This window comes from Hippocampus comes, unplaced genomic scaffold (assembly GCF_001891065.2).
Source record: "Hippocampus comes isolate QL1 unplaced genomic scaffold, H_comes_QL1_v1.1 scaffold125, whole genome shotgun sequence".
Taxonomy (NCBI): Eukaryota; Metazoa; Chordata; class Actinopteri; order Syngnathiformes; family Syngnathidae; genus Hippocampus; species Hippocampus comes.
In genome coordinates, this window is record NW_017805453.1 from 172,442 (window position 1) to 195,758 (window position 23,317).

Below are 23,317 nucleotides of genomic sequence, written 5' to 3' on the forward strand. Positions count from 1 at the left end.
TGTCTACCTCCCTTTTTCTTCAGGAGTCCAGGGGGCTCCCCCTGAGGTCTTTGTGAGCCTGGCTTTGCACCGTCATGGCTCAGCATCAAAATGTTCCTACCCTATTCTCCTTGCCTTTTTTTTTTTTTTTTACTTCCACCACCAAGCAGTACAGTTTGTTACTTTACTATATGCAGTTTTTTCCCCCCCCATGGTCAAGATTTGTAACTGAACTGAGATGTTTTCTTCAAACTATTTTTACTCGACTTATTCGATTAATGGTTACAGCCCTGAAGTTCATGGCATTGCGCCCTGCTGCTGCATACACAGCCATACCCTCTGCGCACCTTGTTATGGAAATTTAAAAAACAGATTATCCATCCTCACCTCCACAGTGTAAATGCTGTTCATGGGCCAGCATTCACTGTTTTTAAAAAAAAAATTTTTAGCCGTGTAGCCTCTTATGCTGTGTGACATGCTTGCGTTCACCCCTGTCTTCCCCTCCAATAAGTCTTCCATTAAGGGCGCTTATACCTGACCTGCTTTTTGGCGACTTGATGCCAGCCGCCAACCCACATCTGGAAATTGCCGCTCCTGGAAGGGAATAAAACGGCGCAGAGTGAGCCACTGTTGGTGGAGCATGAAACAGCAAAAGAAACCGCTCCAGATTTATTAGTCGGTGCGCATTTATCTGTTTTCATCATATGAGATGGGCACTTTTATTGTGGGAGGTGAGGAAGAGAAAAAGAAACACATAAGGGCTTGGTAAAACAGGAGAGAAGGATCCACGAGGGAGTTACACAAAGTGAAATAATTAGTATGGTTTTGATGAAAAGAAACGTCACGTGAAAGAAAAGCAACGTATGTTAGGGAGCGTGTGTGTAACCGAGAAGTAGAGCAAGAGTGAGGGAGTGTGGTCAAACAAAGAGAATCCTGAGTCAGCAGCAGAGCAGTTCTCCTCTCACTCCCTCCCCAATCCCCCCTCCCCCCGGCTACAGTACAGCACCCCCCAAATACTTTACGAAGTGCCCTCCCCTTAAAAGTCTCTGCTCTTGCATGCTATTTCTTGCTTTCTGCACTCCCCCTTTCTTCTTTTTGGCGGAGTCCAGGCTGCTCTCTGGCAGGAAGAAAGCAGAGCGCCATACTCATTCCGTGTTTTCTCCTTGTCCACTTTGGAACACATTTTCATGCCACCAGCTCCATTGATGAGTGCAAACATTGTTCAAATATTAGTACTTGTATGGAGACTTGACTATGACCAAGCCAAAGTTTAAGAGAATAGTTCCGACTTTGTATTGTTGGTCTTGAGTGGCAAACAAGCTTTTTTTTTTTTTTTTTTTTTGGTGAGTTTGTGTGTGCCCGTTTCTGCCCCTTTGCTGATGGTTGACCCCATGCTTTGTGCAAGCATGTGAACAATAAAGTGTTGGCGCCCGTGTGCATAACACGGGTTTTCGTAAAAGGCACTTGTTGACACGGTATTTACACCTCTCTAGAGTTGTGCTAAAGGCGTGCCTTGTTGCAAACCAATAGGGAGGGCATAATGAAAAAGACTGCCGTTGGAAGGAGTTTGGATGGGGTGGGGGAGTGGGCTGTCCAAGAGATCCTGTAAAGTTGGCCTAGGCACCAAGGTTGGGTCTACATAAAAGATGTCAGTTTCTCCTTCCCTCACATTTCTGTGTTGTTGCTTTGCTTTTTTTTTTTTTTCTCCAGGTCACCACTGTTTCAAACCCCCTACTCTCAGCCCGCCTGGCAAATTCATCATTCTTGGCGAAACAACAATCGCCACTTGTTAAACAAACATGTCACACTCCCAGAAAAAAGAAGTGATGAAAAGGTGTAACGAAGGTGTCACCGGGTAACCAATGCAGCCGGATAATAGGACTTTTGCAACTGCTGTATCTTTTCAAACGTTGTTGCCAACACTGAGTTCATTAAGCGCTGTATTGAGGACTTGGGGCTTAGAAAGGGTTGTGTGTCCCGCTGTGTTTGTCCCACTTCTTGGCACCCAAATAGACATTGACAATGTCTGGTTTCCGCAGTGGGCCGCATTTGTCGTAGACTGGACCTGTTAAATGAGAAAACTAGAGCTGTATCAAAAAATATTCCTTTACAAGGACAATGGCACTCAAACCCCCATTGGGACTGAATAATTTTGTGACTCTCAGATGCTATGCACACAGAGCTTTTTTCCCCTTTTTAATCTTAATCAGCTCCTGGACTTCACTTAGCCCCAGTGCAAGTCAATTTTAACGTGAAAAATAAAATGACTATTCCGACCCTATCGCAGAGGTCTTCAGAAGTCTTAAAATCATTGATTTTGGTAATTTAACATACATTTGTTTACCTACGTCATCAACATCCCCCTTTTTTTCAAGTGTAAGATGTTTCTTATTATTCCTCAATTTTAAGAGTGCCGCAACTTAAGTTACAAGCCATCGATGATGTTTTTTTTTTCTTAGCATTTATTTATTTATGTATTTATCTATTTTTTTTTATTTATTTCCCCTTGACTTGCAAGCAATGACATGAGTTACAAGTGCACTTCAGAGACTTCACTGTTCCATTTGACATCCATGCTCAGCATGGAGTCAGTTACGCTTTTTTCTACACAGAATGAAGATAATTCATTTGTGTTACTTATTTCAGCCAGCTATGTTTTTCGCCCCCCTGTAAACTGGCCCTCAGTATGGCTCCCAAGAAAGTGAAAAGTTCAAGTGATTGTGCTATTCGGAACCAAACGTTGTGCTATTACACACACACACACACACACACACACACACACACACACACACACACACACACACACACACACACACAGAGAGAGAGAAAAACTCACTTGGCCATGCCATTTAAAGGCACAGCATATTACACTTTTGGCTTCCATCTACCGGTATTCCTATTCTGCACTGCTTATCCTCATAAGGGTCAGGGGTTGGGCTGTCACTAACAATTCACTAGGCCAGGTTCATCCTCCATTGGTCAGCAGCCAATTGCAGGGCACAGATAAACAACCGTTCACACTCCCATTCAAACCTAAAGACAGTTTAGACAACTTCAATCGACCTCCCATGCATGTTTGTGCAATGTGGAAGATAGTCCAAATCATCATAATTTCAACCTCTCAACCGTAAATATTCTCTGATTTCTGTTGTCCTCCATGACAGTAGACTTCTTTCACAAACATTCACAAACATTGAGTTTTACTTCGGAAAACAATAATCAATTGTTTTTGCCTATTTACTCACATGTTGCAGATCAAACTACTAACGGAATCTCAATGAATTGATCTTGTGCATTTTCTGCACGGTCAATTTTGAAATAATGTCCTCTTTTGCAATATAGGGATGGAAATTAAAACGTGTTTAAAAAAAATCTGATTAATCAATTCATCAACAAAATAATCGACAGATTAATAGATGATTGAAATAATCAATAGCTGTAGTCCTATTTGTATTTGACAACAACACAGTGCTATAGTTCTTTATTCCTCTAGCATACATTTCAATGAGCAGAGTTGATTTGCAATCAGAGCGTGGTCAGAAAACAAATTCAACTTAGAAGTCAAAGGCACCTTTTTAGTTCCTGCCAACATCGTAGACTTATAAGTAATTACCTGATCAAGTGATTTGCATTTGGTACCTCTTTGACACTTTCTCAACCTGATAGGCATGGTGTTAAAGTTGGGTAAAGGGTCAAGTTTGTTTTTAACCCTTTTTAGCGTACAAAAACATAAGCAAATACCGTACCTAAATTGTGTGTGTGTGTGTGTGTGTGTGTGTGTGTGTGTGTGTGTGTGTGTGTGTGTGTGTGTCAGAGAGATTGTAAGCACATGTCTGCATAGTTGGTGCTAATAGAATTCTGCTGTCCAGCTCACAGCTGTGTCTTGCTGATGAGTCCCATGAGGCCCCAGCATGTGTCTATGGTTACTATGTTGAGGCTCCAGCATGAAACCATGTGCAGATCATTACTCTTTTCCCTCCCTCCCTTTCGCTCTGTCTCTCTCCTTCCGTGTCTTGTCTCGTGTCTCTCGCTCACTCCCCCTTGCACCTTCTCTCTCCTGCTCTATCTATTCTCGAGTTTGCCCCTCCCCCCTCTTTCCCTTGCATTGACAAAGCTCCTAACTTGTGCCACTCTCCAGTCACAAGGGTCCGCCCTATGTGCCGGATATTTGTAGAGCTCCTCCTCGTTCGTACTCCTTCACTTCAAGATGGTTTGTTGTTGTTGTTGTGTGTCTCTAAAGATGGCAAATTTACTTGGTGGACTGAATAATGCTCAGTACTTGAACAGATGAGGAACTGTACCACCCCATGTGGCTTTATGTTCTCCTGTACTCAAATTGAAAGGTTTTTGAGGAAAAGAATTAGAACGCTTACAAGAACACGTCGTCGTTTATATAAAGCTAAAGCAGTGGAATGTCTGTTCTGAGGCGGCGTATCATTTGTTCATTAACAATTTTTATCCCAAAGGTCATCAAGGAAATAAAAATAATCCATCATAGCATCAAAGTTGCAATCATAACATTTTCACAAGGGTAAACATAAGTTAACCACTGTTGATAAAACGCAAAACTCAGTTCAGCCTCAAATTCAACACTACAAGCATCTGACTTTTTAACACTCTGAATTGCAAAAAAAAAGTTAAACCACAGTTAACAGTAGAGCTTGGACTCGTACCCAAAATCTGTGTTCGCTATTCATGTTCACGTTAATGAGCGAGTATTGGATTATCCTGACTCAACAAATGAAAAATCTAATTTGATCAGAATGGTAAATGGAGCACGGCACGGTGTTCAACTGATTAGCACGTCTGCCTCACAGTGCAGAGGTGCGGGGTTCGATTCCAGCTACGGCCTTCCTGTGTGGAGTTTGCATGTTCTCCCCGCGCCTGCGTGGGTTTTCTCCGGGTGCTCCGGTTTCCTCCCTCATTCCAAAAACGTGCGTGGCAGGTTAATGCAACACTCTGAATTGTCCCTAGGTGTGAGTGTGAGCACGGATGGTTGTTTGTCTATGTGTGCCTTGCGATTGACTGGCAACCGGTTCAGGGTGTCCCCCGCCCACTGCCCGAAGACGTCTGGGATAGGCTCCAGCATGCCCCGCGACCCTTGTGAGGATTAAGTGGATCAGAAAATGGATGGATGGACGGATAGTTTTCAGGGCAGCTTTGTTAGTTTTAGTTTTTTTCTGAAACACTTAGTTTTATTTAATTTGTGTTCATGCATACGTGTATGCATCCAACTTTAGAAGCGGTATTATGCCCTGCACTTATTGTAATTCAAAGTCTACGGACTGTGAAACTGTACCTTGTAAAAAAAACCAAAACAAAACATTTTTTTAAAAACGAAAACTAAACTAAAACTTAGACGTCTTGTTTGCCAAGTTGCCAATTTATAAACTGGATTTGTGGCTTGAATTCTTGGTGCAAAGTATTAAACCTGCTTGTATAGTGTATATTATATAGTTTTGTGTGTGTGTGTGTGTGTGTGTGTGTGTGTGTGTGTGTGTGTGCGCGTGCGTGCGTGCGCACGTGCGTGCATGCGTGTGTATCAAGAGAGTGAGAGTTCGATTCCGGCTCCGGCCTCCCTGTGTGGAGTTTGCACATTCTCCCCGGGCCTGCGTGGGTTTTTCTCCGGGTACTCCGGTTTTCTCTTCATAAACATACACAACTCTCAAACCTTCTCTTCTCCTAGCTGACGGCCGTGCTGTAATATCGAAATAAATAAATTAAAAATCAACTCCAAAGGCTCGTGCATTAAATTCATACCAAAAATGAAAACAAAGGCCATTTTCTCTATAATTATAGTTAGTTTTAGTTAGTCTTATCAATGTAATATGTCGTTTCAGTTCATTGTTTTTTTTTGAAAGTCACGTTTATTTTATTTTGTGAACGACAATGTTTTCTCAATTTTAGATGTAGTTATTTCATTAGTTTTCGTTTTCTAAAATAACCCTCCTGAAGACTGCATTTTTTTTTTCTTCCAAATGTCAATAGTAAAGCTGTTCTCCCGAAGGTTCTTTTCACGCAATAATGTTCACATTCGAAGTGGACTCTACAGAAAGGCGTTGCTTTGTGGATTAAGCCTAGTCAGTCTAACTTTTCAGGCTAGTTCCTAGTCAGATCATGTACAGGTCTCCACAGTTCTGGACAGTCTGTACCGATTCTTATCCTTGTTGTCAACCCTGGTTTGATTAGAGGGGTCAGTGCAAGCTGACATTTACAAGCCCCATAATTCCGCAAAAGATTGATGAAACCCCATTCAACGACTACTCCCCAAAACAAATGGCTTTTTTTAATAGTCCTACTCCTGCTCGTGTTTGCACCTTACAGAATCGGTTTGGTCTTAAAAGAGAAGCTCGGTGTCAGCGTTTTCATACACACCGTGTGTTTGTGGCCAGAGACTTGTATATATGTCTAGTGTCTATTACACTCGCACATGTGTGTTTTGTTTATTGTGTGCAAGGATTTACGTTCTGTACCTGCACTGCCAGGTCCTGTCCTGCGCGCACAACCCCACAGGCAAACTGAAGCCAGCTGGCTTCGCTGAGCGTCGTTCAACTGTTGTGATTTATGTAAGGCTGTTAACTCTCGGCTAGTTTGGCTCGCAATAGTCAGCTAGCAAGTAACGTAGCTCTTCGTTAGCCTCTGTCTACTGTACATGGACCCTTTGGTCATAGGATTTGGTGAAAGCGCTAGGTGCATGAAGTTGAATTGAGTTGTTTTTTTGCTCCTGCCAAGGTAGATTCATGAATCTTTATTGACGGCAGAGATCTCTGTTTTGCGGCGTGTCATTCTCATTTTTTATCCTTGGCGCTATAAGGGAGCAACAAACAGTCGTTTCGTTCAAAGATTATTTCTAGATGGTTAAAACACCCTATATTTCCATCCACCAATGACTCAGGTCTGATTAAATGAATCAGGTCTACCACTACTGGAGGCCAGATTAATGTCATTTTATCGTCATCATGTTACTATACTTACCGTTTCTTCAGGCCAGAGTTGGGCTCGTTGAACATGTATTCAAAGCAGGGTTAGAAGGGCTGACCCATTAACACTAATCGCAGTTGAAACAATTTTCTTCAGAGTGACAGGTATGCTGGAGATGAAGGGCAATGTGAGAATCAGAGGTGGGGAGGTCCCATGACCCTTTGTCCGATTCGCATTTTGTTGTGCAGTCAGCAGTCGCTGACAGACATATTTAATGCTTAAGACATAATGGGTCTGAATCAGCAGATCGCCCCACTGGGAGCTATTAGTGAAGACGTGTCATTAACCCCTTCTTGGCCTGAGTTCTAGACCGGCCCATCCCCACCCACTTTAGCATGACCCGTACAGACCACAACTGTCTTGCATAGTACATAGACTGGAAGAAAAGCAACTGATTTGATTTTCTACCATCTCTAAAAACACAAAGTAAAACGCCGATGAAGTTTTTTTTCTTATTGACTGTTTTCTTTAAAGGAGACAGGCTCATGACCGAAAGGACTGCTCCATTATTTAAACTATTTACTGCTGAAAAGATCCCAATGAGGGCTGTTCAAGTGTTCTACTGATCATCCCGTCGATCAATCGAGTATTGTATAAACAATGATTTTGCAGGCGGCCCGGTGGTCCAGTGGTTAGCGCGTCGACCTCACAGTGCAGGGGTACCAGGTTCAATTCCAGCTCCGGTCTCCCCTGGCCTTCATGGGTTTTCTCCGGGTACTCCGGTTTCCTCCCACATTCCAAAAACATGCATGGCAGGCTGATTGAGCACTCTAAATTGTCCCTAGGTTGGACATATTTAATGCTTAAGACATAATGGGTCTGAATCAGCAGATCGCCCCACTGGGAGCTATTAGTGAAGACGTGTCATTAACCCCTTCTTGGCCTGAGTTCTAGACCGGCCCATCCCCACCCACTTTAGCATGACCCGTACAGACCACAACTGTCTTGCATAGTACATAGACTGGAAGAAAAGCAACTGATTTGATTTTCTACCATCTCTAAAAACACAAAGTAAAACGCCGATGCAGTTTTTTTTCTTACTGACTGTTTTCTTTAAAGGAGACAGGATCATGACCGAAAGGACTGCTCCATTATTTAAACTACTTACTGCTGAAAAGATCCCAATGATGGCTGTTCAAGTATTCTACTGATCATCCTGTCGATGAATCGAGTATTGTATAAACAATGATTTTGCAGGCGGCCCGGTGGTCCAGTGGTTAGCGCGTCGACCTCACAGTGCAGGGGTACCAGGTTCAATTCCAGCTCCGGTCTCCCCTGGCCTTCATGGGTTTTCTCCGGGTACTCCGGTTTCCTCCCACATTCCAAAAACATGCATGGCAGGCTGATTGAGCACTCTAAATTGTCCCTAGGTGTGAGTGTGAGCACGGGTGGTTGTTCGTCTGTCTCTGCCCTGCGATTGGCTGGCAACCGGTTCAGGGTGTCCCCCGCCTACTGCCCGAAGACGGCTGGGATACGCTCCAGCACGTCCCGCGAACCTTGTGAGGATAAAGCGGATCAGAAAATGATGATTGATGATTTTGCATTATTAAACACAAGCAAGTAAGGTGCTGGTGAGTGACAGCAAATGAGAGTATGGTTGGATAGTCTGCATGTTGAGTGACTTGGCATTAGTTTTGACCCTTTTGCAGCTCGATTGTGCTTATCACATGCTTGTTTTATCATTATTGTGTCTATCCTGGCAGTACAATACAATACGTTCTCTACATCAGTTTAAAAGTTGATGTCTCCACCTAACATCGATATGTTACCTTTTGTTAGTGATAGTGCACGTGCTGTTGTGGCACATATTGTTCTTTATCTTCCCTTTTAAAGTTTGAAATGATCCCAAACATTGGACATTCTGTCTTTTATGGATACTTTCCTCCTGGTTTGCCACCATCAACCTAACTTAATTCCTCAAGTAGTGGTGTGTGCGACTTGAGTCAACTACCGGTCATCTGTGGGAAAAATGATCCTTGCCAAGCTTTGAGGCAGAGATTTTGCTTTGCCTTTTTTTTTTTCTCTTTTGGAATGGAGTTATTTTTAATTACTATATCTTAGTGTCGTGTTGGCGATAACTTTTTTTTGTTCACTCCAGCACGTCCCGCGACCCTTGTGAGAATAAAGCGGATCGGAAAATGATGATTGATGATTTTGCATTATTAAACACAAGCAAGTAAGGTGCTGGTGAGTGACAGCAAATGAGAGTATGGTTGGATAGTCTGCATGTTGAGTGACTTGGCATTAGTTTTGACCCTTTTGCAGCTCGATTGTGCTTATCACATGCTTGTTTTATCATTATTGTGTCTATCCTGGCAGTACAATACAATACGTTCTCTACATCAGTTTAAAAGTTGATGTCTCCACCTAACATCGATATGTTGCCTTTTGTTAGCGATAGTGCACGTGCTGTTGTGGCACATATTGCTCTTTATCTTCCTTTTTAAAGTTTGAAATGATCCCAAACATTGGACATTCTGTCTTTTATGGATACTTTCCTCCTAGTTTGCCACATCAACCTAACTTAATTCCACAAGTAGTAGTGTGTGTGACTTGAGTAAACTACCGGTCGTCTGTGGAAAAATGATCCTTGCAAAAGCTTTGAGGCAGAGATTTTGCTTTGCCTTTTTTTTTTCTTTTTTGTAATGGAGTTATTTGAATTACTCTATCTTAGTGTCGTGTTGGCGATAACTTTTTTTTGTTCAAGCGTTAACTTTTTTTGATTAGTTAAGCTGTGCTCCAAACCCTTGCCGCCACCAAAGTAACGTGTGAGTATGTAAGCCTGCCACTTAGATGGCACCATCAATTGTGACACATTGCTTCAATGGCGACGTGCTGGTGCACCTTGACCGGGTCGCAGAGCCTTACTATGAAGGTGTCCCGAACCGGTCAGCAGTGACAGCTCAGACGAAGGCTGAAGTGACAGCCAAAACTGTCAGCCAGGTAAAAGTTGTTTTTTTTTTCCCCCTACAAAAAAAAAAGAAAAGAAACCTCAAACCTATTTCAGTCAACGTCTCCGAGTGAACTTACAGCCTGTACGAGTCAAGTGAGAGTCTCCTTCTGTGCCACCATTAACCGCAAAAATTACTGTATTATTATTATTATTATTATTCTTTTTTTTTTTTTTTTTTTTTTAGATGACATCTGGGTTAAAACATCCCTGTCGTGTACACACCAATGCCAGGCCAGTAGTTGGGATGTCACAAAAACCACAAAACAACTTTTTCCAGGTAAAAACCAAAAACAGCACCTATAGCTAGATTGGTTTGACACTCTGGCGAGGCGACTGATCCCTCAATCAAATCTGGTGAATGAGGGAAAATGCTCAAATAGCATCACCACATTTTCTCTCTAATACTACCGCTATCCAGAGGTCCATTTCTGCAGCTCAGCACTCCAGACTTTCTCACCTACATGCAACTAACGTACGTGCATCTGAGTCACATTAACACGCATGTGTCAACACACACAGGTTGTAGGATGTATGCGTGTGTGTTTTTTTTATTTTTTTTTGTGTGTTTTGTTTGTTGTTTTTCAATTGGTCTGTACGCTAGATCGTCATAAGTGTCGTACTACAAGACCGAGTCTTCTGCCGTGACACAAAAAGTGTGTGTGTGTGTGTGTGTGTGTGTGATGTGTGTGTGTGTGTGTGTGTGTGTGTGTGTGTGTGTGTGTGTGTGTGTGTGTGTGTGTGTGTGTGTGTGTGTTTGTCAGCATGTAATGCTTTATACATGTATCGTCCACATCTATGAGCTTATTGTGAGTTTGAGGGATCTCCCACCCCCGCACTCTCCCCACGGCTGGGCAACACGTCATGTCTGTCACCTTCTCTCTGGCCACAAAGCTGCCCATTATAGAAAGACGAGGGGTTCAGTGACCAGCGAGAGGACTCCCCCACTCAACCCCACCCTGAGTCTTTATACACGTTTTCTGCATGTTTGCTTGTTCTCTTTTTTTTTTTCCATACATTTTTCCACACTCACCTTTTCTCCCTTAATTCATTGCTGTTTTTTTGGTTTGTTTTTTTATACCTTCGTTTCGTACCAAAACAGTAGTCACATGGATACAATACAATGGCAAATTAACAATATATTGTTTTTCCAACAATAAAAAAAAAGATGGCTGAACACACATTACAAACACCACTAGTTTGGGAAAGAATGAACTAACAACAAGATATTAGTAATTATTATCCATGTACAAAAAAGGGCACCTCGACTTGCTGGGTATTCCAATTCCATCCGCTTCAAACTAAACAATTCTCGCAATGAGCGCTTTCCAGAGCATTTTGCGAGTCTAAATTAGCATTTTGTGCCCCATCAAAACACAATCAGTAGCAAAATGAGGATCACAGATGAAACATTTTCCAATAAGTGTCCAGCGGAGATGGTCCCAAAAACCTTCGCTGCGCTGGACATGAGTGCCCTGACGAGCTTACGTCACCTACGTGCAGGTAGTTGACAGGTCGAGATAAGATTGGTGCTACTTACACCACAGTAGCTTGTGAGCCACAAGCTTCGGCTGGCTAGTGTGGCTAAAAACCCATTGCGTTTTTACTCCTGCATCCGTAATCATAGCCTCCACGAATAAGATACACTTCTAACAAGTATTGTTCTGTATTGGTCTGTCTGTCTGAAACAACTGTGCCTCTTCTTTTGAGTTTTTATCATTTTAAATAGCGGCACTAATGGATGCCTTTCTCATTTGATATAGGTCTGGTTAATGTCTCTTCAAAATAAAGTGAGAAAAGGTAAGCAGTCATAGTGTGGATGTGTTGAGGATCATTCGGCCTTGACGGTTTTCTGCGCTCCACTGACGGCTGTACTTTCATTCATTCATTCATTTTCCGATCCGCTTATCCTCACAAGGGTCTCGGGTGGTGCTGGAGCCTATCCCAGCCGTCTTCGGGCATTAGGCAAGGGACACCCTGAACCGGTTGCCAGCCAATCGCAGGGCACAGACGAACAACCATTCACGCTCACACTCACACCTAGGGACAATTTAGAGTGTTCAATCAGCCTGCCATGCATGTTTTTGGAATGTGGGAGGAAACCGGAGTACCCGGAGAAAACCCACGCAGGGCCAAGGAGAACATGCAAACTCCACACAGGGAGGCCGAAGCTGGAATTGAACCCGGTACCTCTGCACTGTGAGGTTGACGCGCTAACCACGCCCGGCTGTACTTTATTCCTGAAATATTGAATTATTCCTACTCACATCTCACAAAACCAGACATTGCTTCCAAGCTTGCCTTTTCATTACGCAAATGCCTCTGCGCCCTTAATACGGACATTCAACAGTCGCTGAAATTATGAACTCGCATCTGCCGCCCCGTTGCGTGCGCATCCAGGCCACACGTTTGTTCCGTGTACGTGTAGTTGTCTTTTTTTTTTCCTCACGTGTGCTTAATCTTAAAGCTGTTGCACACATCTAATCTTCACATATAGCGTCAAATGTGCACATAAACATCGTGCACACATAAAACAACCCTTCTTCTCTGGCCGACTCTTGGAGGAGTAAAACGACTAAATGTGTTAAAAGCATTAGGTAAGCGTGAATCCAGCAGCACTCCTTTTTGGCAGGTATCACATGTCCTGCTTCATTACAATCTGCTGTACGCATTCAGCTGCCTCCATCAAGACATCCCTTCCCCTTTCCCCCTTGGGTGCTTTAACACAGAGTGGGCCATCTCAAGATGTTAGCTGCAGAATAAATGACGTTCCTCATTGTTGTTGAAGGCGGCCTGAACTGCGGAGCCTCCCCGAGCACAACTACACTCATGTTGCGAATGTCAGAAAATATTCATAAGGAAAATAGTCCCTGCTGTGAAGAGCAAGCAGGGCAGGAGTCGTTGGCACCGGCTGTGGGGAAAAGGGAGGGGAACGCAATTACTACACTATTTCATTCAAGTTCATTCAACAAACTATCTCTTGTCCACGTTGCAGCGCAGTTCTTGTTTTTGCAGCGGCTATTTTTGGTCCCAATATGACATGAAATACTTGGGAGGGAAAGCAGCTGAGAAATCCGTGTGTATTGGAGGAGGGCGGAGCAGAGGAGATCAAAGCAGCTAACAGGTAGCCTGCCAACTGTTACCTTTTATCCCCGTCAAAAGGCAACGTGCAGGAAATAAGGCCACACCTCGCAGACCGCAGCTGCGTGCGTATCAGGCGGCGAACTCACTGAGCTTCTTTTCTCAACTCTCGCCACAGCCCTTGGCCCGCTGAGTTGCCCTTGTCCATCCTCCTTTGGAAAAAAAACTACATTTATGCTACCAAAACGAAATACTTTACAGGTGACGACAGGACGATAGCGATATTTTTGACCAAAGTCAATGAAGGATCCACCCCGCCCCTCCCAAACACACACTGGGTACAGGTGCAGCATAAACACAGAAGCAGGGATTGGATTTTGGAACATCGTGGCAACGTGTGACCTTCTTCATGTTTTTATATGAAATTAATTCAAATTATTTCCAAATGTAAAATACAATGTTGAAAGGGGTTTCACTGGGGCTGCACAGATTTCCGACGGGGCTATGGCACCCCCTAGCCTGGTGTGGCGCCGTGCCTGATATTACTGATATTACATGTTCTGATACTTGTCACTGTGCAACTGATGAACATGATTGACAAGCATGATCGGCCAACCCATCAACAGCGTCAACGCAAATCAGTACCTAGTCGAAGCTCTCAGCTTAGCAGTAATCACATTTGTTTTGTTTTCATCAATGCTGCGCCTCAGGAAGAATGAGCTCCATATTAGATAATTAATTCAAGGATGTCAAGGTTTCTGATATGTGACACTCCTATCGAGCTACTCTTCCCTTCAGCCTCGCCGCTGAATCATTTCCTCTTAAAAAAAAAGTTTTGTTTGTTCGACCCCCTGTTCGTGCCTTTCTCTGCACCCCGCATGTGTGATAGATGAGGATAGCAGAGCGTATGTTTACGAGCGCGACTGCTGGACTTGGCAGGGCCGAGCGCTCCTTCAATGACTCACAGTTCATCACAGCTCGCTGATTGACTGACTGGGAGTTCTTTCCAGCAGAGTTTACATTATGTACACGAGTATCTGCTCTCACTGGTATGGCGCTCACCTTCTCTATAAACGTCCATTTGCTTCAAAGGGCTCCCAAAAGAAATGCACATTTATGGCCATCATTGTTAATGATGATATTCCTCCTCTCCTTGCAGTGGTCCTACGCTTTGGAGAAACCCAACACGGGCAGCGTGTTCAGCCTGGCCTGGTCTGCTGACGGCACGCAGGTGGCTGGGGCCTGCGGGAATGGCCATGTCATCTTTGCCAATGTGGTGGAGCAGCACTGGGAGTGGAACAACTTTATGATCACCCTTACCAAGAGGAAAACCATGCAGGTAGAGAATACACTCAACGGACACTTCATTTGCTATGTCTGCCAAAGTGTAATGAGATTCTACACAACAGCTGTATTAAAGCGTCTCTCTTGACATTTATAATGAGCTCAAACCTTGGCCAAGATTGAACAAAGGTGACGAGTGCGGAATTGTATGCCAACAGATGTCATCCTTCCAAAAAGGAAAACAAAGTCCCGGGGGTTGCCATATTTGTTTGTTTTTAATTAGTTTAGGTGATTTAAGACATGACAGATAGATGGATGTATGGACTCTGTACCATTGCTTTGCGTGGTGTGGGGTCGTAATAGTTCTGTTGTGACTCAAATGATTAAAAAAAATAAATAAAAATCCTCTCTAGTAGCAGTAATGTCCAAATTTGAAGCAAAATGTAACTACCCATCCACTCTACAAATAGCGATTAAAACATCTCTTGCCTTTGAGCCGTCATTCTGTTGTAAGATTTATTCGGACAATTAATGTTAGGGCTGCAACTCACGATTATTTTATTAATTGATTAAGCTATTGTTTATGTTCTTGATGAATCAACGAATTGGATACGAAAAACGAAAATGTTTTCGTTTCCATCCCGTTGTTCCAAAACACATTATTTCAAACTAACAGTGCAGAAAATACACAAACGAGGTAAAAATGTTGATCGGTCTTTTCCCAAAGTAAAAACAGATGTTTGTAAATGTCTTATTTTGAAAAACCGCAAAGTTAATCAGTCCACTGCTTCCTGGAGGACTACAGAAACGTGAGAAAATTGACTCCACTTCAGAGGCTTCTGAATTCTGAGGATTTGGTAGTTGACAATTAAATTGATGAATCCTCAAACTAACGTACAAGTAAATTAATACAGGGGGGTCCGCTGTTGACGAGTTCTTTTTCTATGGCGGCGGACTGCCTGATATTTGCAAACGTAATGTGAACACGCCATAGTGTAAAGTCTTACATAATTGCAGGAAATCTTTGTATGGAAAAGACTTCAAAGCATAACACGGTGTCCTTTTCCCTTCAAGGCTATCTTCTGCATCCTCCTCTCTGAAACAAGCAGCCCTCATGTTTTCCTTCACTCCATCCCTCAACCATGTCTTTCATCTTCCTCCAGGAGCTCCATCAATACTAATTTACTCACTGTCTGTCTGGATGTGCCCAAAGCATCAAAGTCTGGTGTCTCCAACTTATTTCCAAAACATCGAAGCTTAACCGTCATTCTGACGCGCTCATTTCGAATCCCGTCTAACTCCGAAAGAGAACCTCCAACATCTTGTTTTCCGTTACTTACGCCGCTTGAATTATTGTCCCCTCAATGTCGAATGTCATGACTGAGGAGCCCCTGCATCTTTTTAAAATTGAGCATTATCATCTTGATGAAAATTGTTTCGCTACAGCGTTTGTATCGCTTGTGTTGACAATGAGTAAATATCCCGAAAGTTGAGCATACAGGCGCCACTTGCATACATACAGTATAAAATAAAAAAAATACCGCTTGTAGCCATATATTATAGTTGAACCCTGCTTGTTTGCCAGGCAACCTTGCAATGACAATGGCTGCCCTGTCTGGCTGCCTTCCTTTGCTCTACTTTTTTGTACTGTTTAAAGTCAAGCTGACCACAAAGTAGCATTTACACGCATTTAACGCGCCCAAAGGACCCTAGAAAAGGATACGCACCTAGAAAAAAAATAAATAAAATTAAGAAAGCAGCGTCAGGCATCTTTACTGACTGCAGTTTGTGTAAACCAAACAAACGCGGGTCATCGGCCACTTATTTTCAGCCTGGCAGGCACTTTTTCTGTCTCCCTCCTCCGCCTTTCCTCCTCACGGGCTGCTTTAAACGTGCACATCTGCCAGTGGTTTGTGAATCAGCCAGCTAAATTTACCACCTTGCGCTCGAATGTTGTTGTTTTTTTTTTAATTCTTGGTTGTGTTGCTTGTAAATTTGACTTGCTGGAAAGGGCAGAAGAGGAAGATTTGTAAAGCTGTAAAAATAACCCCACCTTTCACCTTGCGCTGGAAAAGGCCCTTTCATTCATTCACAGAGGCAGCTGCTAGGGAAGTATTTATCTATGGCAGCACATCAGTACGTGCATACGCACATTCCAAGCAGGTAAAAATGTCTTCCTCTGACCACAGTTACCCTATATATTCTTGGATATATGATATACTGCTTCCTGTGTATATAAATAAAACATGTGCACTGCACCAATCTTTCATGTGCCATCCTATACTTTTTTTTTTTTTTTCCCCCCCACAGGTGAGGAATGTGATGAACGATGCGGTGGACGTGTTGGAGTTCAGAGATCGAGTCATCAAAGCCTCGCTGGCTTTCGGGCACCTCGTAGTCGCCACATCTCTTCAGTGCTACATCTACAAGTGAGCACTTTACTCAGTCCGCGCATCCTTGATTCCCACAGCCACGATTTTTCACCCATTTCCTCTGGAAGGAGCTGGAATATAATGTTACTCCACTTTGAGAGTTAACATAAGACGCCTTATATGGACATCAATTCACACATGATGCGATTCCAAACCTGAACGCAGTTTCTCTTCCTCAAAGCCGTTTCGCTTATAATGTATTGAAAAGTGCATAAAAGCATTCAAGTGATGACCTCATACTTGTGTTGCATTTTGAATTCCAGTTTATAGTCACTTCCCTGCAATAAGAAATCATAACCACCGTTAACCTGGTCCTGCCATTTCAAACACATTCAAAATCATTTTTATTTATTTTTTGCTTTATTTAGCAACATGAAGTTGAAAAAAAACCCTCTTTGTGATCCAGTGTTGTTCTGCACCACTGTAAACCACAACCATAAATAATGAATACAATAAATATGCTGCACAAGTGTCACCAGTTCTCGGAATTATTGTATCACACCAATTCATGGTTCAATGCCCCGTGGGGAACATTGTGCATAGGGCTGTCATGACTCAAGTTTTTTTTTTTTTTTTTTTTTTGTCGAGTTAAAATGAATTACAGTCAACCCACCGATGCTTAGGGTGGATTGACATATTCACAGAGATTTTTATTTTTAAATATTTAGTGGGGGGTTATTTAGTTCTCCCCCCCCACCCCCATTTTTGTATATTTGATGTTTATCAGCATTGTTTGAATAATTTATGGGGGCTTGTTACAAAAAAATAAAAAATTCCCTCCAATGCATTTCAATGGTATCATGGGCCAGCTTGGCCCGGGGTCAACTGTAATCGCTGACCTCATTGATATTTTTACAGCATAATATAGTCGTCCCCAACATTTTTGCGCCATGGATTGGACAGGTTGCCTCATGTTCTAGCCAGTGAGTTTGTAATTCGAAAACGCTACATTTATTAGCATATTGTGTATCTTGTCCATATCTTATTTCTATTCTTGGCCTTGTTGTCTGAGGTTATTTTCACTTGAATGCCTGTGTTTTTGCAAAGAATGATAGGAGCACATATTAATATGTTTTTGTTTGTGCCAGCACACGGAACTGGAACACTCCCCTCATATTTGACCTGAAGGAGGGAACAGTCAGCCTCATTCTGCAAGCAGAGAGGTAAGTCGCATGCTTAATCCCGGCAAGCATTGGAACAGGAGAGCCGGACACGGTCATAGGATCGCCTCACAGCCTCGCTAAGACTTGATTACTAACACACACACATGGACATAAACACATCCACACAGGAGCTGTGCTGTAGCTTAGCCAAAGTATGTCATATAATAAGTCTGATAGTGTAACCGCTCGGGAAAATCAGATTAATGTGGAGTAGCTCTTGTGCGGCACTCCAGTGCAATGTCGCTGACACTCATCATACTGCTAAATAGATTACCTGTCATTCTCTAATCACTGCCGAGCCGCCAACGTCACGCTGAGTAACTCGCTGCTGTTTTGACTATGCGTAAAAGTCCTCTACCTAATGACCGTCTGGTTTATTAGATGAACAGACGCACCGCATCCATATAAAAGTCTACTCACTGTATCGTCTTTCCTTCCCTCGCTGCCACTCAGGCATGCTCTTCTGGTGGATGGGGCAGGGTTGTATATATTCTCCTATGAGGGCCGACTCATCTCCTCCCCTAAATTTCCCGGTATGAGGGCTGACATGCTAAATGCTCAGTGTGTCTCTCTCAGTAACGACACCATCGCCATCCGTGACAAGAGTGATGAAAAAGGTGAGAGGTTCGCCGTCTCAAATATGGTTAGGAACACTGATTGCTCATTGCCAGCTTTTTTTTTTTTTTGTTTGTTTGTTTGTTTGTTTGTTTTTTGAATCATCACTAGTCATCCTTCTCTTTGACGCCTTGACCGGCAAACCTCTTGGTGACGGGAAGTCTTTGACTCACAAGGTAAGCAAATCCATTGGTGGGAGGGAATTCTGGCTCTTGAGATTATTTTTGGGAATATAAACAGAACCAAGAAAAAAAAAACAATCTCCTGCTGCTCAATGTAAGTGAGTACTCCTCAAATGACTTTGTTTTGTGTTTTCTTTGGCATACTATACTTCAAAGTGACCATACAGCAAATTTGATGTCAATGTACGCGCATAATTTTTTTTTCCCTAACAAGTTAATTTAATGTTGCTACAAATCGAACTCTATTAGAGCTCTTTTTGAAATAAAGAAAAAATGTAATTCACAAGGATTCTGTCATGTGTGCGTCGAATCATCGCAATTCTGAATATTCTTCTTGTTCACTGAGAAATGCATGAAAAACGTAATCATGTTGAGTGCTGTCCAACCTCATGTAAATTTACAATCCAGACCTGTTTCACAGGTTGTGGGATTTTATTTTTAATCACACTCACCATCCATCCATCCATCCTTTGTTTTGCTACCCAATGCAACCATGCAAAACCCAGCCGACCGTGAACTAACATTTTCCGGCGGGAGTGGTACAACAAAAATAGTTCGTCTGGCCAACTCGTGAATCGTGCCTTTATGTTTTTGTCAATTATAGATTTTACAGCTCCTTCAAGCCCTGCATTGTGAACCCAAAATGCTTACTACAGCAGTTACAAGTACAGAACTTGCATTCTAGATGAAGTCATCCAAATGGGAGATCCAATAAAAAAAAAGTGACGTTCTAAATTGTTAATTGATTGCTATTTATTTTTGCCATATTTTAATACTAGTTTAATAAGTTGGCAATTGTAGTGCAGCAGAGTTTATTTGATCGCATGTGTATTCTAATGTTGCGCTCCTCTCATGTATCTAATACTGAAAATATCACATACAGTATATAATGTATGACATAGTTACGACGGCAAATACCCACGATTAAAAATGAGTAAAGCACAAAGGAATCAGAGGCAGCAGCGGTTGCTGTCTGCATGGCGCTGTCTTCCAGCGCACTGAGCTGAAGCCAGCTGGCGAGGACCTCAAACAAATGTGCGTGCACACATTGGCTCCTACAGAGAGTTCGCACACATACACACACCTCTTGGATGCCTGTGTGTATGTGACTCCCTCTTACACAGGCGCACGCTCTGCAACAAGACTGTGGAGGTCACAGTGCAAACGTATGTCTTGCTTCTGTCACTCACTTCTTTTCCCTAAGTATGTGCGTGTGCGTGTTCTCTCCGTGTGTAGCTGGAGGTGGTGGAGATAGCTCTGGATCAATGCGGCCCGTCCACCGAAAGGAAGATCGCTTTGATCGACAAGAATCGTGACCTTTACCTCACTTCTGTGCGTTACCTCGGACGTGAGCCCAAAATCTGCAAAATTGGTAAGAATTTAACATACCGGTAGTTTTTTTTTTTTTTTTTTTTTTTTTTGTGCTGTCTCTTAACAAGATTGTGATACGTGTGTCGTAGGTAGTATGATTCACAGCATGGCCTGGAACAATGCGGCAAACATTCTGTGTGGTGTCCAAGACAATCAGTTCACAGTGTGGTACTACCCAAGTGCTGTCTTCATCGACAAGGAGCTGCTTCCCAAAACACTTTACACAAAGGATGGCAGGTAAGACTCAAACGACTTGCTTTCTTAACGTTTTTATTGTTTGGTTGTTTTTGATGCTGAGTGAAAAGTGACTGCTTTTTACCACACTGACTGGGTATAATTAGTCACCGCAGGAATTGGCAATTGCGCAATTTGCCGGCAATTTCAAAGCTTTCCGCGGAAATAAAGGCATGGTGCAGAATATTTCACGGAAATGTAGTTTTCAACCCAACAGCTAGATGTTGCGGTCAGACAGGCTTAGTTTACACTGCTGTTCTTTCGTTAAATCTGAATTATTTATTTATTTATTTATTTATTTTTCAAGACCACATTACAAAACTAGCAACATCCATCAGTCATGTGCATTTAGGCATCCATTCCTGCAAGCTTTGTGATTTCCCCCACAGGTACATACGAAATTATAAATATACTGAGGTATTGTTGTAAAACACTATATATTTACACACTAGACTCCCAGATCCACATACTGTATTTGTGGATTTGTTTTATAATGTGTTTTTCCAATATTTTAGTTTTTCCCCCTCATTTCCCTCTCATTTTTCATGCATATTGAATGTTGATCATCAGCTTTTGTTTTTATAATTTGAGGTGTTGAAAAATAAAATGATCTTTTTGAACCCTCTGGCCAGAGCACACTGTTACAGTTTTGTGTTGACGTGCCTCCTCCTCTCACTTCCAAGCGAGTTCAGCCATGCACCCCACATTCTAAGCTACGTGGACACCAAGGTTCGATTGCGGCAAAGAGACGGTTCCTTGCTTTACACCAGCGTGCCTCCATACGCCGTGCTACTCCACGAAAACAGCAGCTCAGCACGCTGGGAGGACGCACTTCGCCTCTGCCGCTTTGCCAAGGTAAGGGGTCTGTTTTACGCCGAAACAGCACATTTGTTTTTCTTATATGAAGTGTTTCTTTTGATGTGACATACCGCGCACACTATCGCTTAGGCACAGTTGGGCTTCCTGCAGTGTGTGTCACGCTTGAGTGGGCATTCGCCTGTGAACTAGTCGGAAATGAAAAGGTAGCAGACAGGTTTATTGCCTCGACCAGCAGGCTTTAATTACCCTTCAATTAGCCTAGTGACACCATTTGCTCCATTTAGCCCCACTAAAGCTCACAAAGCACTATACAGTGTTACCTCTACTTACAAAGGTAATTGGTTCTGAAAGAAATTTCTTCACTAGAAAAGTTTGTAAGTAGAGACGCGTTTTCCATGTAAATGCGCTAATCCGTTCCAAGCCCCCCCAAAATTCAGACATAAATGTTTTCTAAAACATAAAAATGCATCAAAATATGTACCAAATACATGTTAAAATTAGATTATTGCACAGTAAATGAGAGTTGTGCATAATGTAAAAAACAAAGAAGAGAGTCAAGAATAAAAATGGTGGTCATTTAACTTTTAACTGCGTCCTCGTCGTTTTCTTGCCCTTTTTAGTTCATGTTCTCGCTCAGAAGTGGTTTTTGCGTTGCGTTTTGTAAAGAACTGATCCAAGGACATTTGCTTTTGTCGGCAATTCTTCGAAAATGTGCAAGGCAAACATCAGCATCGTGAGCAATCGCCAGACTGGTGAACACAAAAATCGGAACGTCTCATGGCCCGAGCGGCGAATGACGAAGATGCTGCATTGACACATATCTATATATTTATCTATCTACACACAGACACATACGGTAGAGGTCCCTCTTAGCCAATGGGATGTCAGCAAGATGCTAGGTAATAGCCAATGGCAGAGCTTCTATAAGTATGTCGCGTTCAGGAAACTCGTAGCTGCGAGTAGCAGCCCATACTGTATTTTTACCTTTCGTATCTTGAAATTTCTTTCATAACAAGAGGCAATATTTTCCTGTTGAGGCGTTTCGTAGCTTGAAATTTCGTATGGAGAGACGTCCGTAAGTAGAGGTACCACTGTATACACGTATGGACTCTTCACAGGACATAACTTCTTTTTTTTTTTTTTTTTTTTTTTAATGCTTGAGCACTTATGCTATAACCACAACCTGAGAAAACAGGGTGACTTGTCCCAAGAGCAGAGATGGAACAAAGCACTCACAACTTGATGTTGTACATATGTCGTTCCCATCCTAAAACGTGGACCCGCTGTAAATTAGAAATTTGAGCAGATTTCTTTTTTTTTTTTTTTTTTTGCAGGGGGGAGGGGGATGATGTAAGTAAAGATAAAGCGGAAAACCGTGATGACAACCTTCGAAACAAAAATAAATGTCCACAAGACAGCCAGCTGCGTTTGGTTTTATTTGATGGGACAACATAATGCATCAAATGTTTTCTCATGGTGACAGCTAGACACTTGAAGTGTCAGGCCATAATTGTATTTCTTTTGGGGACTGATCATGTTTGACATTTTAACTTATTAAAGCACACTTAATACATTTACACTTATCAAAACACTGAAGTCTTCTTTCATGCCTGGTCTCACACTCTCGCTTGCGCCGTTCTCCAAGTAAGAGGCAAAGTCATGGTTGCTTCAAGCTGTTTGGCACTCCCAGCTGTTTCCTGTAAAATTGACACAGAAAACAAAAGAGAATTAAAACATTGTTTAAACACAAAAAAATTGTCATCTAAATAATGTCATTTTTTTCGACCACACTCCATCAGGGCACCAAAGAGTGCTTTCAGTATCTCGTGTGTAGTGTGATGCCCCGCAGTCTGCTGATTGGTTGATGTCTATTCTCACTTTATCATGGAATAGGAAGGCACTAAACGGTTCTCTGGAAAGAGCAGATGCTGGGTTTCCTCCACTTTTGTCCTGTTTCTTTGTTGATTTTTCCCGAGTGTAACTGCTTGTCTGGTCGCGGCAGTATGATGCCGCAAGGCTATATCAGTTGCAACCTGTATCATGGAATGTGGAACTGCAGCGCAGCACTTGGTGGCAACGTGGCCTCATCGCGCTTCCTTGCGTGTGCAGGAACAGTCTTTGTGGGCATGTCTGGCTGCCATGGCGATAGCCAACAGAGAGCTGACCACAGCGGAGATGGCCTACGCTGCCATTAGAGAGGTAATTGATCCGTCAGCGTAGCGCTTT

General features: G+C 42.6%; 1 protein-coding gene across 1 annotated transcript in view; it reads left to right on the forward strand.

The window, feature by feature from the left end:
* ift80 (intraflagellar transport 80 homolog (Chlamydomonas)) overlaps positions 1-23,317 on the forward strand; it is a 39,285-nt gene that overhangs the window by 14,501 nt on the left and 1,467 nt on the right. The window contains exons 9-17 of the mRNA XM_019874258.1: positions 14,151-14,330; positions 16,586-16,704; positions 17,796-17,870; positions 18,324-18,487; positions 18,597-18,661; positions 19,904-20,039; positions 20,128-20,275; positions 20,956-21,127; positions 23,201-23,290. Of these exons, the coding sequence (XP_019729817.1) occupies positions 14,151-14,330; positions 16,586-16,704; positions 17,796-17,870; positions 18,324-18,487; positions 18,597-18,661; positions 19,904-20,039; positions 20,128-20,275; positions 20,956-21,127; positions 23,201-23,290 (1,149 nt within the window). The remainder of the gene's footprint in view (positions 1-14,150; positions 14,331-16,585; positions 16,705-17,795; positions 17,871-18,323; positions 18,488-18,596; positions 18,662-19,903; positions 20,040-20,127; positions 20,276-20,955; positions 21,128-23,200; positions 23,291-23,317) is intronic.